The sequence below is a fragment of the Pelobates fuscus genome, chromosome 3 (assembly GCF_036172605.1).
Source record: "Pelobates fuscus isolate aPelFus1 chromosome 3, aPelFus1.pri, whole genome shotgun sequence".
Classification (NCBI taxonomy): Eukaryota; Metazoa; Chordata; class Amphibia; order Anura; family Pelobatidae; genus Pelobates; species Pelobates fuscus.
Window position 1 is genome coordinate 400,670,980 of NC_086319.1, and position 14,564 is coordinate 400,685,543.

A 14,564-nucleotide genomic window follows, 5' to 3' on the forward strand; every position below is an offset into this window, starting at 1 on the left:
TATAGGCATATAGAATACAGTCTACAGAGAAAAAATACTAAAAGGCAAAAAAAAAAAGGAAAACTAGATAATCAAAAGAACACAGCCAAGGTCAAGGATTCCAGAAATCAGTGTTGTCAATATACAAAGAGCCAATTCAAACCAGAAAAACGTATTATAAGTACAAGACTGCACTCTCTGGTAACTGAGACCATGAAACGGTGAAGAAGTTAGGTATAACAATTATCATAGGCTTGTGCACAATGGAACCAGGGCAGAGCTGAAGGCATGACAGGGTGCTGGGTTGTAACACAAGACCCTCGCCATTGAATAATATAACTAGGACACCACCCACCATTGTTATGGATATTAAATGTGACTAACACAATATTTGTGCTTTTATGCCCATAACTAGTCATTAGTTCACCATTTAACAGATATTCCCTGCATTAATGCCAGTTTTAGGCACTGAAAATGTTAATTGAACTGGGTAATTTAACCAGTTCAGTGGCAGGTGGCAGGTTGATGGGCAGGGAATAGGCTGGAAGGAGGGACATGTTACTATGGTTTTTATTGGAAACTGTTTTGTGGATGTTAGGCAGTTGGTTTTTAGAGTTCATTGAGGATAGCAGCAATGTAGCAGTACAGGGGGACAGGCAGCGTTACTAATTTTCTAAGGCTGCAAGTATGTGCTCTAGTCCTGGAGTTGTGTATTTTATCTATTTATGAGGCTTAATACCACAGTGACAGACTCGTTACATTCTACTTGTGTCTGTCAGATACTGGTTTAAGCCGTCACTTGTATATACATCCACATTGGATACTATTGACCAGGCAAGCTTACCAGATTTGACACTAACTTTGGAGCGACCCTTAGTGGTCATTTACCATAGTACTGGATGTCAAGTCAGTATAAGGCTTAATACCATAGTGACAGACTCGTTACACCCTACTTGTGTCTGCCAGATACTGGTTTGAGCCGTTACCTGTATATACATCCACATTGAATATATTTGTGTCAATCAGGCAGGCTTGCCAGATTCGATACCTACTTTGGAGCGACCCCTAGTGGTCAATTACCACAGTACACTATCAGCACACTGGAATGATCATAGATAAGTTTGCTCTCCTAGGCACTGCATTCTCTGCTTAGCCTAGCTTCGTTCACCCATCTTCCCCTCTCCCCCTACTTCCTCCTCTCCCTTACTCGCCCTTCCCTTCCTATTGCCACTGACCAACATTTTGGACCAGCCTATGAGCAAGGATAGGGTGGTTTTATTATCTATTTGTCTACTTTCTATTGTTATCTCTATATGTGTTTGGTACTATGTGATTTTAGTATATATCAACATAGTACCACCCCCTTACCCACACGTCCCGTTTTGTCTTATGCAAGTAAGTCTGGCTGCCAGCCAAGAGGTAACCAGCACCTACTGCTACTCAGAACTGGCGTCTATTTACCCTATTAAAGTATGATATTGCTATACCTTTTGCTACAGGATACTATACCTGCTCTATATATATATTTCTTTTGATACTAACATCCCTCTATTAGGTTTCCCTATAAGGACAGTTTCTCTCTCTTTTTGCAGTGTATTTTATCTATTCAGAGCAGCAGAAACCTTTATCTTCACTTCATCTAAAATCCTGAGACATTAAGTATAAAACTGTCTTACGTGTATTTTTCATACTTATGTTTAGATTAAATTGCTTGGGTAGCTTTTGATATGTTTTAACTGCAATAATGGGAAATATACAATTAGCACTGCAAATGATAATTGTCTTATTAGTATAGCAATTGTTTAGTCAGAACATGCTAGCATGCCAGTAATATTTGTTACATTTTCTCCAACATGTTTTTATTACATTTTTGCTGCACTCTGAGTGGTTGTCACTTGGTCGTTGCATGTAAGGAAATATCTCTGCCAAAATACTGTATGCAGCTAATAATGGAAATTAGCTGAACAAAATTAAAGGGCAAATATATGTGGGCTTCCAGTATCTCTATTGTTAATGTAAATAGGTGATGTCTATTGTTAGTGCAACTAGATTACATAAAAACATATGACTGGTGGCCATCGTGATGCTCTTTGAAGCACAGAGTCGTCATCCATCTTGGTGCCTGAAAGTTTAACACAGTAGTTATTGTGAAACCCTTTGGATTGCCCAAACTGATTCATCCAAAACCACGAGCTACAACAGGGAGGTGGGGGGATCACATTAGGTCCCCCCCCCCCTTTAATATGATTATTAGTGCCCACATTCACTGCCAAACATTAGGTTCTCCCCTTCGAATAATACAATAGCCCCTGCTCATTTTGCTTTAGTAAATAAGAGATATTTAATTTTCACCGGATTTTCACCATCAGAACAAAATCTGTTTTTTAGTGAAAAAAGTCGAGAAATGTACATTCTCTTCAATTGAACTAATTAAATGCATTAACACTATCACAATCTGTGCAATAATCATTTCCAGTTCCTTTAGTTGTCTTCGAGAGAAAGTCAAACACAGAAAATATTTTATTCAAAATGGAGACATACACTAATAACTGAGTTAGCTTAGTTCTAATTAACACAGAAGTACAAAATGTTACCAAATGAAATGTTTTAGTATTTTTGTTTCATGTTTTAACCTTCCCCATGAGATGTTCCTTTGTATTCATCTCAGGTCTCAATAATATAATAAAACATTTTGGAGCAAACATGCAAGTCATTAGGGCCCAGCTTGAAGATAGGATGGCAAAGACCTCCATGGCCACCGAGTACTTCCCAGTGGAACTAAGAGAGGCCGGTATATAGGACACCCAGACACTAAGAAAGGCCAGCATGCTGAAGGTGATGAACTTGGCTTCATTGAAGCTGTCAGGAAGTCTCCTTGCCAAGAAGGCAACAATGAAACTGATGGTGGCCAAGAGGGAAAGGTATCCCAACATGCACCAGAAGGCTGTGGGTGAACCCTCATTACATTCAACAATGATAATTCCTGGTTTGGTGTGGATGTTGTCTGTTGGGAAAGGAGGAGCAAATGAGATCCAAGACATGCACAGAGTCAATTGTAAGATACAAGAGAAGGCAATAATCATATAGGAAACCCGAGGTCTGGCCCATTTCCTTAAACCGCTACCAGGTTTTGTGGCCATGAATGCAAAAACCACCATGATTGTTTTGGCTAAAATACAAGATACACAAAGTGTGAAGACTGTGCCAAATGCAACTTGTCGTAATAGACATTTCTCAGGCTGAGGGTAACCTATAAAAGCTAAGGAGCTGAGGAAGCAGAGGGACATCGACATTAGGAGAAGACAGCTTAGAGAGAAGTTGTTTGCTCTGACAATTGGGGTGTTCTTATAACACATGAAAAGTCCAAAGATGGAAATTGGCAGCAAGGAAGAGAAACTACTTGTAGAAGCTAACGTGACACCCAAAGGCTCTTCAAAGGAGAGGAACTCTTTGTTCTTTGGAAAGCATCTGTCTTTCTGGGAGTTGGGCCACTCATCCCATGGACAACTGAAGCAGTTAAGTGAGTCTGAAAGAAAACATTAAGAGACAAAAACATGCTTTTATTGTTTTGACTAATACAGGTAATGCTTTGTTTATGAGTATGCAGATTTTCCATCAAATGTGTACTATTTTTAACTTAGTGCTATTTCTAACTTTTTTAACTTTAACTTTAAATTTAACTTAAATTTTCACTTTGGCACCTTTATACACTATTTATGTATTATTTATTTTTAGGCACATAGCTGTAAATCACCACCCATTTTCAGAATGATTAAAGTCAGTACACTAAATTATTTTATTAATCATTCTTTAATATATATGCTTACCTGTAATGTTGGAAATTTCACCCAGGGGACACAGAACACACTCAAAACAACAAGCAGGCAAATCCTTTCGTAACACCTTTCTAAAACCAGCAACACAACTCTGGGTACATAGAGAGATAGGAACCTGCAGTAAAATTCACAACAAATATTTGTTTATTTAATACTATACTTAAGATACATTTCAAAATTCTTAATGTAACACTATTGGCACCCAGACCACATCCTCTCATTGAAGTGGTCTGGGTGCATTGTCCCAGGTCCCTTAACCATGCAAAGGTAATTATTGCAATTTTAACTCCACCTCTAGTGGAGTTAGGTGACTTTGATGCCGCAAAGGCACTTTTGTTTCATTGTTGTAAGCTATTGATTTTTAGCATACCGAAATAAGAATAAAAATCATACGGACCTATACAGAACTCATTACATTAACCTCTTTAAAGTGTTTGATGAGACCCTTAAATCTTGGCAGGAAAATTATTTTCTTGGGTGGGCTGTATAGCAGCACTTAAGATGTCACTGCTGCCAAAGCTCCTTTATCTATTTAGGACACAACAGATACCCTCACCTAAAGAATACCTTAAAAATATACTACTCATATGTTTTACTTGGCAACATAAAAAGGTCAGGATAGCTACAGAAACCAGTGATACAGGGTGGCCTGGATTTCCCAGATCTTTACACCTATTACAAAGGGGCACTACTGTCCACCATGTTGAACATTCATCATAGGACCACATACACTCAATGGCCACAGATAGAAGCATACTGGTCACCCTCAGCAGATCCACAAGCCCTTTTCTGGATGACACCACAGCTTAGACTGTGGTGTCTAAGCTGTGGTGGTGTACCAAAAACTAGGTTATTTTAAGCCGTAGTGTAAGAATACAAACCACTAGGATATTCTTACATAACTGGGACAGTGTGCAAGGTAGACTAACCTCATTTTCCCCAACCCGTTTGGGCTCAATCGCACTCTTTATCCCAACCTTTAACCCCAGTGTAGAGTCAGGCGTATTCACTAAGCTTTATCAACAGGGCATACTAAAAACCTTGAGAACTACAGGAGCATCTGCCGTGCAGACTAGACTTTTCTCATACTTTCAAATAAAATAATTTCTGTCTAACAACAGACTCAATCCCAAAAAACTACAGATTAAACAATATTGATCACAGTTTGAAAGCATATGCACACAGAACAAATGACCCAAAAAAATCAATATCATTATGTTATGACCTTCTAATACAAAAGGAAGAACAGGGAATTGAAAAAAACAGAGAGGTTTGGCACAGAGAACAGGGTTATCAAATTAGTAATGAGAACTGGGAAAGAGCATTTATAATTCACAAAGTGTGCATCTAGAACAACAAAGGAAACTTCTTTATCGCTAGTACTTAGTACCAGATAGAATAAAGAAAACATGTACGAGAGCTATGACTGATGCTGGCATTGAAATGAAGCCAAGGGAACTATGCTACATATATGGTGGACGTGTGACTTGATCCGCCCGTTTTGGCTTGATGGCGAAACTCATATCAGACAGGAGAAAAATCTTATGTGACGACCAGGAGTGGGTAGTACCCACTCCTGGTCATCACATGAGACTTTTCTCCTGTGTTTTTACTTGCATTTTCTAGCTTTGGGTGGGAGCTTTGTTGTATTGGGTACATTTTATTTCATCTATTCTGTTTTATTTTATTTTTATTGTTGCTTTAGTGCCCCTATCTTATTTGTGCCTTCCCATGTTCCCATTTCTCTCAACCATGGGGATTTATCTGTCATTTCTTCTTGGTTTTCAGTAAATTTTTTAAACTCATATCAGACTCATTATAACTCCCATTTAGACCAACTCCGTAAGTTTGCATATTATTTATCTTACCGACAGACTTGACCCCAGAAAACTTGCTATACCGTAGCATACTGTTTTATCTGCTAATCTACTCATAGCGAAGCAGTAAAAAATATACCACAATCCTTAATCTGAACCATTTTATATCTAAATTAACCTGAATTTGTTACATGAACCCATGTTTTTACAACAATTTGGTCATAAAAAAGCACTAGCGCACACAACTAGAGACATGGTTAGCATTGTATAACCGAAGAACGCACACATAACTTGGACAGGGATAACAAGGGAGATAAGGTAGTATAAAAAAAAAACTCTAGTGTCCATGAATCCCTTTCCCCTCTACTGCTTCGCCACCCGATGCTGGTTCTTTCCCCAATCGTTATCATTTTTCTTTCTCTCCTCCTTTTCTATTCTAAATGTAGCAAAATAATTCATTCATTAATGCACACAGTTTTTAAAATGAATTACTGTATTTAATTTATGTATTTACTTCTGTAAAACCTCTGTAGTAGCCATTATGTGTCTTTATTCACCTTATTGCAATTGCCACTACTATGCTTGTTTATTTGGAATGAATTAATCTAAATTGTCAAATGGAGGAAAATCAAAGGGTCTGAAATGATTTCACATAGATGAATGTCCCTCGGCTCTGCAGGGACATACATGACCCCCTTTTGGGCCCAGTGTCTTTTACAGAGGGCTGAATATGTTAGCTTAAAATAAATACATACACGCGCCACTGTTTTCATTTGGATTTGTGTTTTTGTTTTTTGTGTTTTGTGTTTTTGGAGGGTTACACATTCAGTGTGATAGCTGCTGTACGATTTAATATAAACGATTGTAAATATTTTATCTACAATGTTTAATTTCACATTCACTCTATATACTGAAATAAATACAGTTTATATCAAACAAGCACCCATTATCTCATGGTTTACATTGAACTCAGAATTCAATGCATCAAATATATCTATCCATTTGAATTCCCACATCATTATGTGATTTGAAGTTGCCTTTAGTATGGACACTTTCAAATCTTGAGCACTGTGGTCTGGGCTATTAAAATGTTTGGCACTAGCAATTCAGGTTAATTTTTTGTGCAGTTTCTTGTCTCCCCATCTTTGTACTCGGTGCCCGGGCCACAGCAAAGTTAAAAGTTGTAGTGGGATTAAGCCATCACCAAATAATTGCACTAGTTATCATTACTATTTTTACTAGATTTGGAGATCTATTTCAGCCTGATCTACAATTCATCTGAATTTGGGCCAGTCGGGTGATTGACAAAATTCCTGAATTCCACCCAATACCAGATAAATTCAGGGGTTGGGGGGTCTATATTCTACATTCTGTCATTAGTGCAAAAAAAGAGATGATTGATGTGAAAAAGATGACTGATGGCTTGATCAAGGGAGAAGTGAGCATCAGAGAGGAAAATAGGAGGAATAGTAAAAATATCTATGTTGTTATATTATATATTTATTAAATATAAAATATAGAATTATAGCTTTTTTATTTAATATTCCTCCTGTTTTCTAATGGCTACTTGATCTGTGAACCAAATTGTGGGCAAATGTTCCTATTAGTGTACTACAAAATATAAACATGGATTGGCCCATTTTTGTGCCTTTTTGGAATTGGTTTCAGAATCAACGTTTGGCTGAGCTGAACCAGGATCTGGCAGAATTGTGAGTGGACTAAAAATTGATATTTTCGGTAAAAAATTTTTGCACACCTAACATTTCTTACCGTGCACAAGTCTAATTATTATTATAATAGACATTTATTTAGCGTCAATGTGTTACACAATGCTTTAAAATGTTATAAAGATAGGAATTTAACAACATATGCGACACATTAGTGCAAATTTTGACAAGAATGATAAAGGACTCTACTCAAACAAGCTTACAATGTAGAGGAGGTAGTGAGTAAAAATACAAATAGGAAGAGGAGCATGGGTGAGTTACAAAGTGACAAGGTAGGAAAGTAGTAGAATCAGAAGGGGAGCGTGAAGTTGAGAATGGACCCACTGATTAAATTGAGAGAGTAGGATGTAAGTTTGAGGAATGAGCATGAAGGCTGGCTAGACTCAGAAGACTGGGATCTTGTACATAAACAGACACTCTTCGAAGTAAAGAGCGCACAACCCACAACCTGGAAGTTGATATTTAGCTTGTAACTCTTTACAAGGCAGTAATGTCTTTGACTCAATGACAGCCATGAGATATCCATCCTCAATAAATATACTCTGGACTACCATCCTGGCCAAAATGAACTGTTTATCAAGATAAATGCATTTGAATGTATTAGATGAGTTTGCCCTAAACCTGGAGCACCAGTATATTGGTTGGATTAATTAACACATAGAATGTGTGCAGTCCCTAATGGAAACATATATGTTCATAGAAACATAGAAATCTAGAAACATAGAATGCGACGGCAGATAAGAACCATTCGGCCCATCTAGTCTGCCTAATTTTTTAAATACTTTCATTAGTCGATGGCCTTAGGATAGCCTTAGGCATATCCCACGCATGCTTAAACTCCTTTACTGTGTTAACCTCTACCACTTCAGCTGGAAGGCTATTCCATGCATCCACTACCCTCTCAGTAAAGTTATACTTCCTGATATTATTTTTAAACCTTTGCCCCTCTAATTTAAGACTATGTCCTCTTGTTGTGGTAGTTTTTCTTCTTTTATATATAGTTTTATGTATTTAAATGTTTCCATCATATCCCCCTTGTCTCGTTTTTCCTCCAAGCTTCCTTTAAACTTTCCTTGTAAGTTTAATCCTGCAATCCATGTACCAGTTTAGTAGCCCTTCTCTGAACACTCTCTAAGGTTTCAATATCCTTCTGGAGATACGGTCTCCAGTACTGCGTACAATACTCCAAGTGAGGTCTCACCAGTGTTCTGTACATATGTTTATTAAGACAAGACACAAAGTTTATTTAGACCACCTAGGAGGGGGAATACTTGTTGAAAGGGTTATGTTTATTTTACTTCTGTTCCATGTGAATGAAGTTCTAATGTCAACAGCTAGTTCTGTTTTGTGACAGTGGATAGTAAAGGGCCCTAGGAGATTATTGGAGCTTTATTATTTTCAAGAATTAAATACATTTTTGTACCTGATTTTTGCCAGATGCCCATAGCAGTGCACTTGTATTGATAAGAAAACTGTTCCCATTGGCCTGAGTAGTATCATGGCTGCCCACTTTTACTTGCCTCGTTGTGCCATCTGTATTCATGTGCCAGTTTATTATATCATATATGGCAGGTGGATCCCCATTTTGGTCAAAGAACAACTCTCTTCCATTACTTAGTTTCACTTTAACATTCTGGATGTAGTGTGACAGCTGTGAATTAGATAAAGTGTCACTCAGGAATTTTATGAAAATATGCTCATACTTAGAATAATTTATGTAATGAACTGTATACATTATTTGCTCATTGCATCTTGGAATGTATGTGTGTAGCAAAGTGTGGTCTGTTTCTGAACCTTTGCGAAATAGCAGGTATGGTCTCCTACTTACATAGGCGTTGATTTAATATTTCTGGATACACTTTCAAACAATTTTTTATTCTTGAATAAACATTTAAAATGATTTAATATTTTGAAAAATATTTTAATATCTTGATTTTTTTATATATTGATATTTTTTGACATATTAAATATTTTTTTTGCATCTTATTATTGCTAAAAAGATCATTTTAGTGTTTATGCAAAAATATTAATTCATTTAAAAAGTGTATCCAAAAATATTAAATTGAGGCTATATTGTTAGTATCCAGCAGTGATCCTCACCTGCCATGGATTGAAGTGCTGAATGTCAGCGCAGCTTCCATTAGGAAATGGTCCTTGGCCTTTTTGGCACGTCCGCATGTCATGTAATGATTGAGCTATGGCATGGACTGCCATATAAATGTTGTATGCAGGATTTAAGTTTGATATATCAAAGAAGATATTCTGCATACTCTCCATACTCTCCTTTCCTGTACACAATTTGGAAGCATTCTCTGAACCCTTAATTGACTGGTCAAATAATTTACATCCAAACATTTTTTCCCAGAATAGTTTTGTCCATGGACCTTCTTTGGTGTTGTAGGGGTGAATACTGTTCAAGAATTCTCCAAATCCTGGGATTGTTGTGCCATGGAAGGAGAAACCTATTGTCCCAGCAAGGGTAGATGAATATTTGGCCACTGTTAACAAGTTTGATATGGACCATGCTTCACCAGCCACAAATATTTTACCTGTTACATTTTGCCTCAACATCTCTTCCAATAGGATAACTTGATCAAGATCTTTGACGAGAGAAACAACAGCCTTGGCAGTGGATTGTTTGATGATTTTTGTCACATAGGAAATGTGCTCTAAATTATTTGTTGTTATATATTCTGTAAATGCCACACAAGCACCACCCCTGAGGAGTTCTTCCTTAATTAACTGAATTCCTTGACGCCCATAGTCATCATCAACAGCAACTAAACCAACCCAGGTCCAGCCAAAGTGTAACACTAGCTGTGCGAGACCCTTAGATTGAAAGGTATCACTTGGTACAGTCCTGAAGAATGAGGGGAACTGTTTTTTGTCACTCAAAAGAGAGCTGGTTGCCAGGTAACTAATCTAAGGTGCAAAAAAACATGATTTTTATTTATGTGCAATTTCCTTTACTTTACTTACAAAAAAATATATAATGTTACTACAGATACCGCAGTTTATATGTAATGCTACATTCTTGATTAAAATATATGGAGATCAATGAAATAGAAATAAGATATTGTGTATTCAGTGTTTATATATGGATGTCTGTAGAATATAAAAAGAATATGTCTTTTTTTCCGATGATACTAAGATTTGTAACAGGGTTGCTGTTCCAGGAGGGATAAGCCAAATGGCTAATGCTTTAGGTAAACTAGAAAAATGGTCAACTGACATTTAATGTGAATAAATGCAAGTTCATTCATCTTGGGTGTAAAAACTCAGGGGCACAGTATAGAATATTTGATACAGTCCTAACCTCAACATCTGAGGAAAGGGATTTAGGGGTGATTATTTCTGATTACTTAAAGGTAGGCAGACAATGTAATAGAGCAGCAGGAAATGCTAGCAGAATGCTTGGTTGTATAGGGAGAGGAATTAGCAGTAGAAAGAGGGAAGTGCTCATGCCATTGTACAGAACACTGGTGAGACCTCACTTGGAGTATTGTACGCAGTACTGGAGACCGTATCTTTAGAAGGATATTGATACCTTAGAGAGCGTTCAGACAAGGGCTACTAAACTGGTTCATGGATTACAGGATAAAACTTACCAGGAAAGGTTAAAGGATCTTAACATGTATAGCTTGGAGGAAAGACAAGACAGGGGGGATATGATAGAAACATTTAAATACATAAAGGGAATCAACACAGTAAAGGAGGAGACTATATTTAAAAGAAGAAAAATTGCCACAACAAGAGGACATAGTCTTAAATTAGAGGAGAAAAGGTTTAAAAATAATTTCAGGATGTATTACTTTACAGAGAGGGTAGTGGAAGCATGAAATAGCCTCCCAGCTGAAGTGGTAGAGGTTAACAAAGTAAAGGAGTTTAAGAATGCGTGGGATATGCATTAGGCTATCCTAGACTCAAGATAAGGCCAGGGACTTATGAAAGTATTTAGACAATTGGAAAGACTAGATGGGCCAAACAGTTCTTATCTGCCGTCACATTCTTTGTTTCTATATTAATAACATATATGGTGGAAATTATTTCATACTCATGGAAAACCAGGGAGTACTATTTACAGGGATCAGCAAATATTTTAGACTTAGAAGATAAAAATTACAGATACAATTATGAAGGAGGATCCAACATAAAAGTTTAACCAAGTGCTAAAAGAATTTCTAAATCAAGCAGTAAAAGATAATGTTATCTCCTTGAAAAAAAAATAGATTTCTTGTTTGAAAAGAACCCCATTATTTCAATTTTTTACTTTCTGCCAAGAATTTAATGTCTCCCCTGGGCTATTATCAGTGGCATTAACAAGCTCTATGTTAAAGATTAAAAGTCTCTAATACAGGAGATGGACAACATATAATGGAAAGAAGGATACAGTTGGGCGACTCTAGACGTAACATCTTTATACACAGCCATTAGCCAACGTTTAGGCCTAGAAGATATAGAGAGTTTTATTGATTTTGAAAATGCCATTCCAATGGGCTTAAAGGATTTTATTTTAAATTATTTTAATTTATCTTAGAACATAATTGTTTTTATTTTGAAGGACATTTTTACTTGCAGGTTAGGGGGACCACTATGGGCACCAAGTTTGCCCCTAGTTATGCCAACATCTACATGATGAGATGGGAGAATAGTTTTAATGGGAGAAAGTGGGAGAACGTTTTAATACTCACCATAGAGAAATAGAAAAAACTATACAAAAACATTGGTCTATTCTGTTAAATGATCCTGTAATAGGGGAAATATTACCAAAACGACCTCAGATGATTTATAGGACCATCAGGTATTAGCCCCTAAAAAAGGTTTCAGGTGTTGCTATGACTGCAAAGCATGTACTGCAGTGTTTATGGGAAAATCCACAGCATTTGATAGTTCAATAACATGGGAGACATTCTCTATTGGTTCAGATATTGGTTGCCGCACAGAGTTTGTGATGTATTTGCTGCAGTGCCCTTGCGGCACACAGTATATAGGATGCACCAAGAGGCCCCTCAAAGTTAGAATTATGGAACACATAAATAATATCAAAAGGAGTCTTTAAATTCCACTTGGTACATTGCAATTCCTGTCCAAAGTTTACTTTACAAAATCTTAGATGCTTGGGCATTGAACATGTTCTCCTAAATTGGAGGGGAGGTGATTGAATAAAAAATGATCCCAACGAGAAACCTATTGGATCCACAGGATGCAAACCCTGGAGCCGGGTGGGTTGAATGTTGATATCGGATTATAGGGATATTCTTTTTGTTTGTATTTCATTCTCTTTTTTTATGCATTCAGGTATTTTTATATCGGGTTGTTTTTGTTTTGTTTTTTATCTTCTATATATTTTTTTTCATTAATTCTTCAAGTTTTATATATATTTTTTTATATTTTATTTTTATTTCCATTTCGATTTGTATTTTTTCATGTATTTTTTATTATTTTTATTTATATTCCTAAAATGCAATTGGATAAATACTTGCAAAAACATAACACACAGTCATATAATTTCTTATTAGTGTGGTAATAGCTGCTTGATCCAAGGAGACATCTGACTGCTATTTTGGGGTCAAGAAGGAACTTTTTCCTAGTTTGTTGCAAAATTGGAAGCACTTCAGTCTAGGTGTTTTGCCTTCTTTTGGATCAACAGCAAAAACATACGTGAGGAAGGCTGAATTGATGAATGCAAGTCTCTTTTCAGCTATGTAACTATGTAACTATGTATTACTCATTTTTTTATGTCTATGCTTCAACATAGACATTCTTGATTTAGCACCATTTAATATATGGAATTGATTATTTGAATGAAACTGAAAATATAACATATTCTACAAGAGGATTCTTTTAGTTATCAAAATAAATTTTGTACATATGTAGTATCGGAACGATTAGTCATGTGTTCTAAAGAAATTGATACACACTTTATACATTCTATATGCACTATATTAACCCCACATCAGGGGAGGGACCCTACAGGCGATTATTAATTCCACATTCTGTGAGTGTGCAATATCAGCATGTCACATCTTGTCTTACTAAACAATACTACACTATTTTGTTTTTTATTTTTTTCTATAGGTGATACAGCTGTATCCCATACTCTTTTTATACATATATATACCATGGAAAAACTTACCTGTGGGAATCTATTTAATCCCAGTACAAAGGCATTGAGAATAGAGAAGGTAGAGGTTGAATGCCCAATGACTGAAGACACTTGGGGCAATTTTTTGCAAGAGAAATTTGGGACTCCCTGACTTTGACCTGTTAGCATCTTCAGGGTACCATCCAGTTCTTGAAGAATCCCTGCACATGAGTCATAGACTTGAAAACCCAATGTTAGATTTGGGAGCAAAGTGGGACTCCTATTGATTTCTTCTAAAGCAAGTCTCATTCCACAAAAATGCAGAAATCGTTGATACCTAAAACTAAACATGATACAAGGGAAGGTTAAAAAACAGATAAAAAAAAACTATGCAAATATAATAAGCAAATAGCAATAATAAAAAGCACAATGTAAGTGGTAATAATAAGAAAAAATACAAGAGAAAATTGATTTTTGAAAAGGACATATGGGAGGAAAAGGCTGTATCCTGAAAAATTAAATTCCTGGAGACTAGAAAACTTACAATGTACAAGGTTTATTTTGACGAGGCTCTGTAAATAGGATTTTGCTTCTGTCCAAATAATTATCACTATGAAAGGGTAGCATTGCACCAATTAACATATCTCCATCCTCCACATGTCCATGTAATTCAGATCCATGCAGTCTGCACCCCAGGTGGTCATAAAGGGAAGCTGGCAAGAGGTAGGACAGGACAACATGCCACATTGACCAATAAACAATCGTTTTCATTTTGAAATACAAAGAAGTTGAGGCTGTGATCACAGTGCAAAATGCTAGAAATCCTACAAAGATCAGAAAGTCATCAGTTATCATTCTAATCAGCAAAATTAACTGTAAGCAATGTTCAGCCAAAACTTAACTCAGGACTTATCGTGTGTAGTTTTTCCCTCTTGAGGGCATCTAAAACTAGGCATACGGTGCATATTATATTATATGTCCCAATTACAGGATGGTCTAGACCAGGCATTGGCAACCTTCGGAACAGCAGATGTTTTGAACTACACCTCCCATGATGCTTTGCCAGCATTATGCGTGTAAGAGCATTATGGGGGATGTAGTCCACAACATCTGGAGTGCC

At 36.6% G+C, this 14,564-nt stretch overlaps 1 protein-coding gene across 1 annotated transcript; it reads right to left on the reverse strand.

The window, feature by feature from the left end:
• Window positions 1-2,562: 2,562 nt before the first annotated feature.
• Window positions 2,563-14,219, reverse strand: LOC134601521 (vomeronasal type-2 receptor 26-like). The gene is made up of 4 exons (XM_063446030.1): window positions 13,989-14,219; window positions 13,496-13,787; window positions 3,807-3,930; window positions 2,563-3,505 (listed from the first exon to the last, which is right to left on the reverse strand). The coding sequence occupies exons 1-4, from the start codon at window positions 14,213-14,215 to the stop codon at window positions 2,601-2,603; spliced, it is 1,548 nt and encodes a 515-aa protein (XP_063302100.1). The 5' UTR covers window positions 14,216-14,219; the 3' UTR covers window positions 2,563-2,600.
• Between the last annotated feature and the right edge of the window lie 345 nt (window positions 14,220-14,564).

Coding starts and splice junctions, on each gene's coding strand:
- LOC134601521 (XM_063446030.1), bottom strand. CDS start 14,215: ATGAAAACGATTGTTTATTGGTCAATGTGGCATGTTGTCCTGTCCTAC. Junction 3,931..13,495: donor GATTAAATAGATTCCCACAG/GTAAGTTTTTCC, acceptor ATTTTACTGCAG/GTTCCTATCTCTCTATGTAC. Junction 3,506..3,806: donor TGAAATTTCCAACATTACAG/GTAAGCATATAT, acceptor GTTTTCTTTCAG/ACTCACTTAACTGCTTCAGT.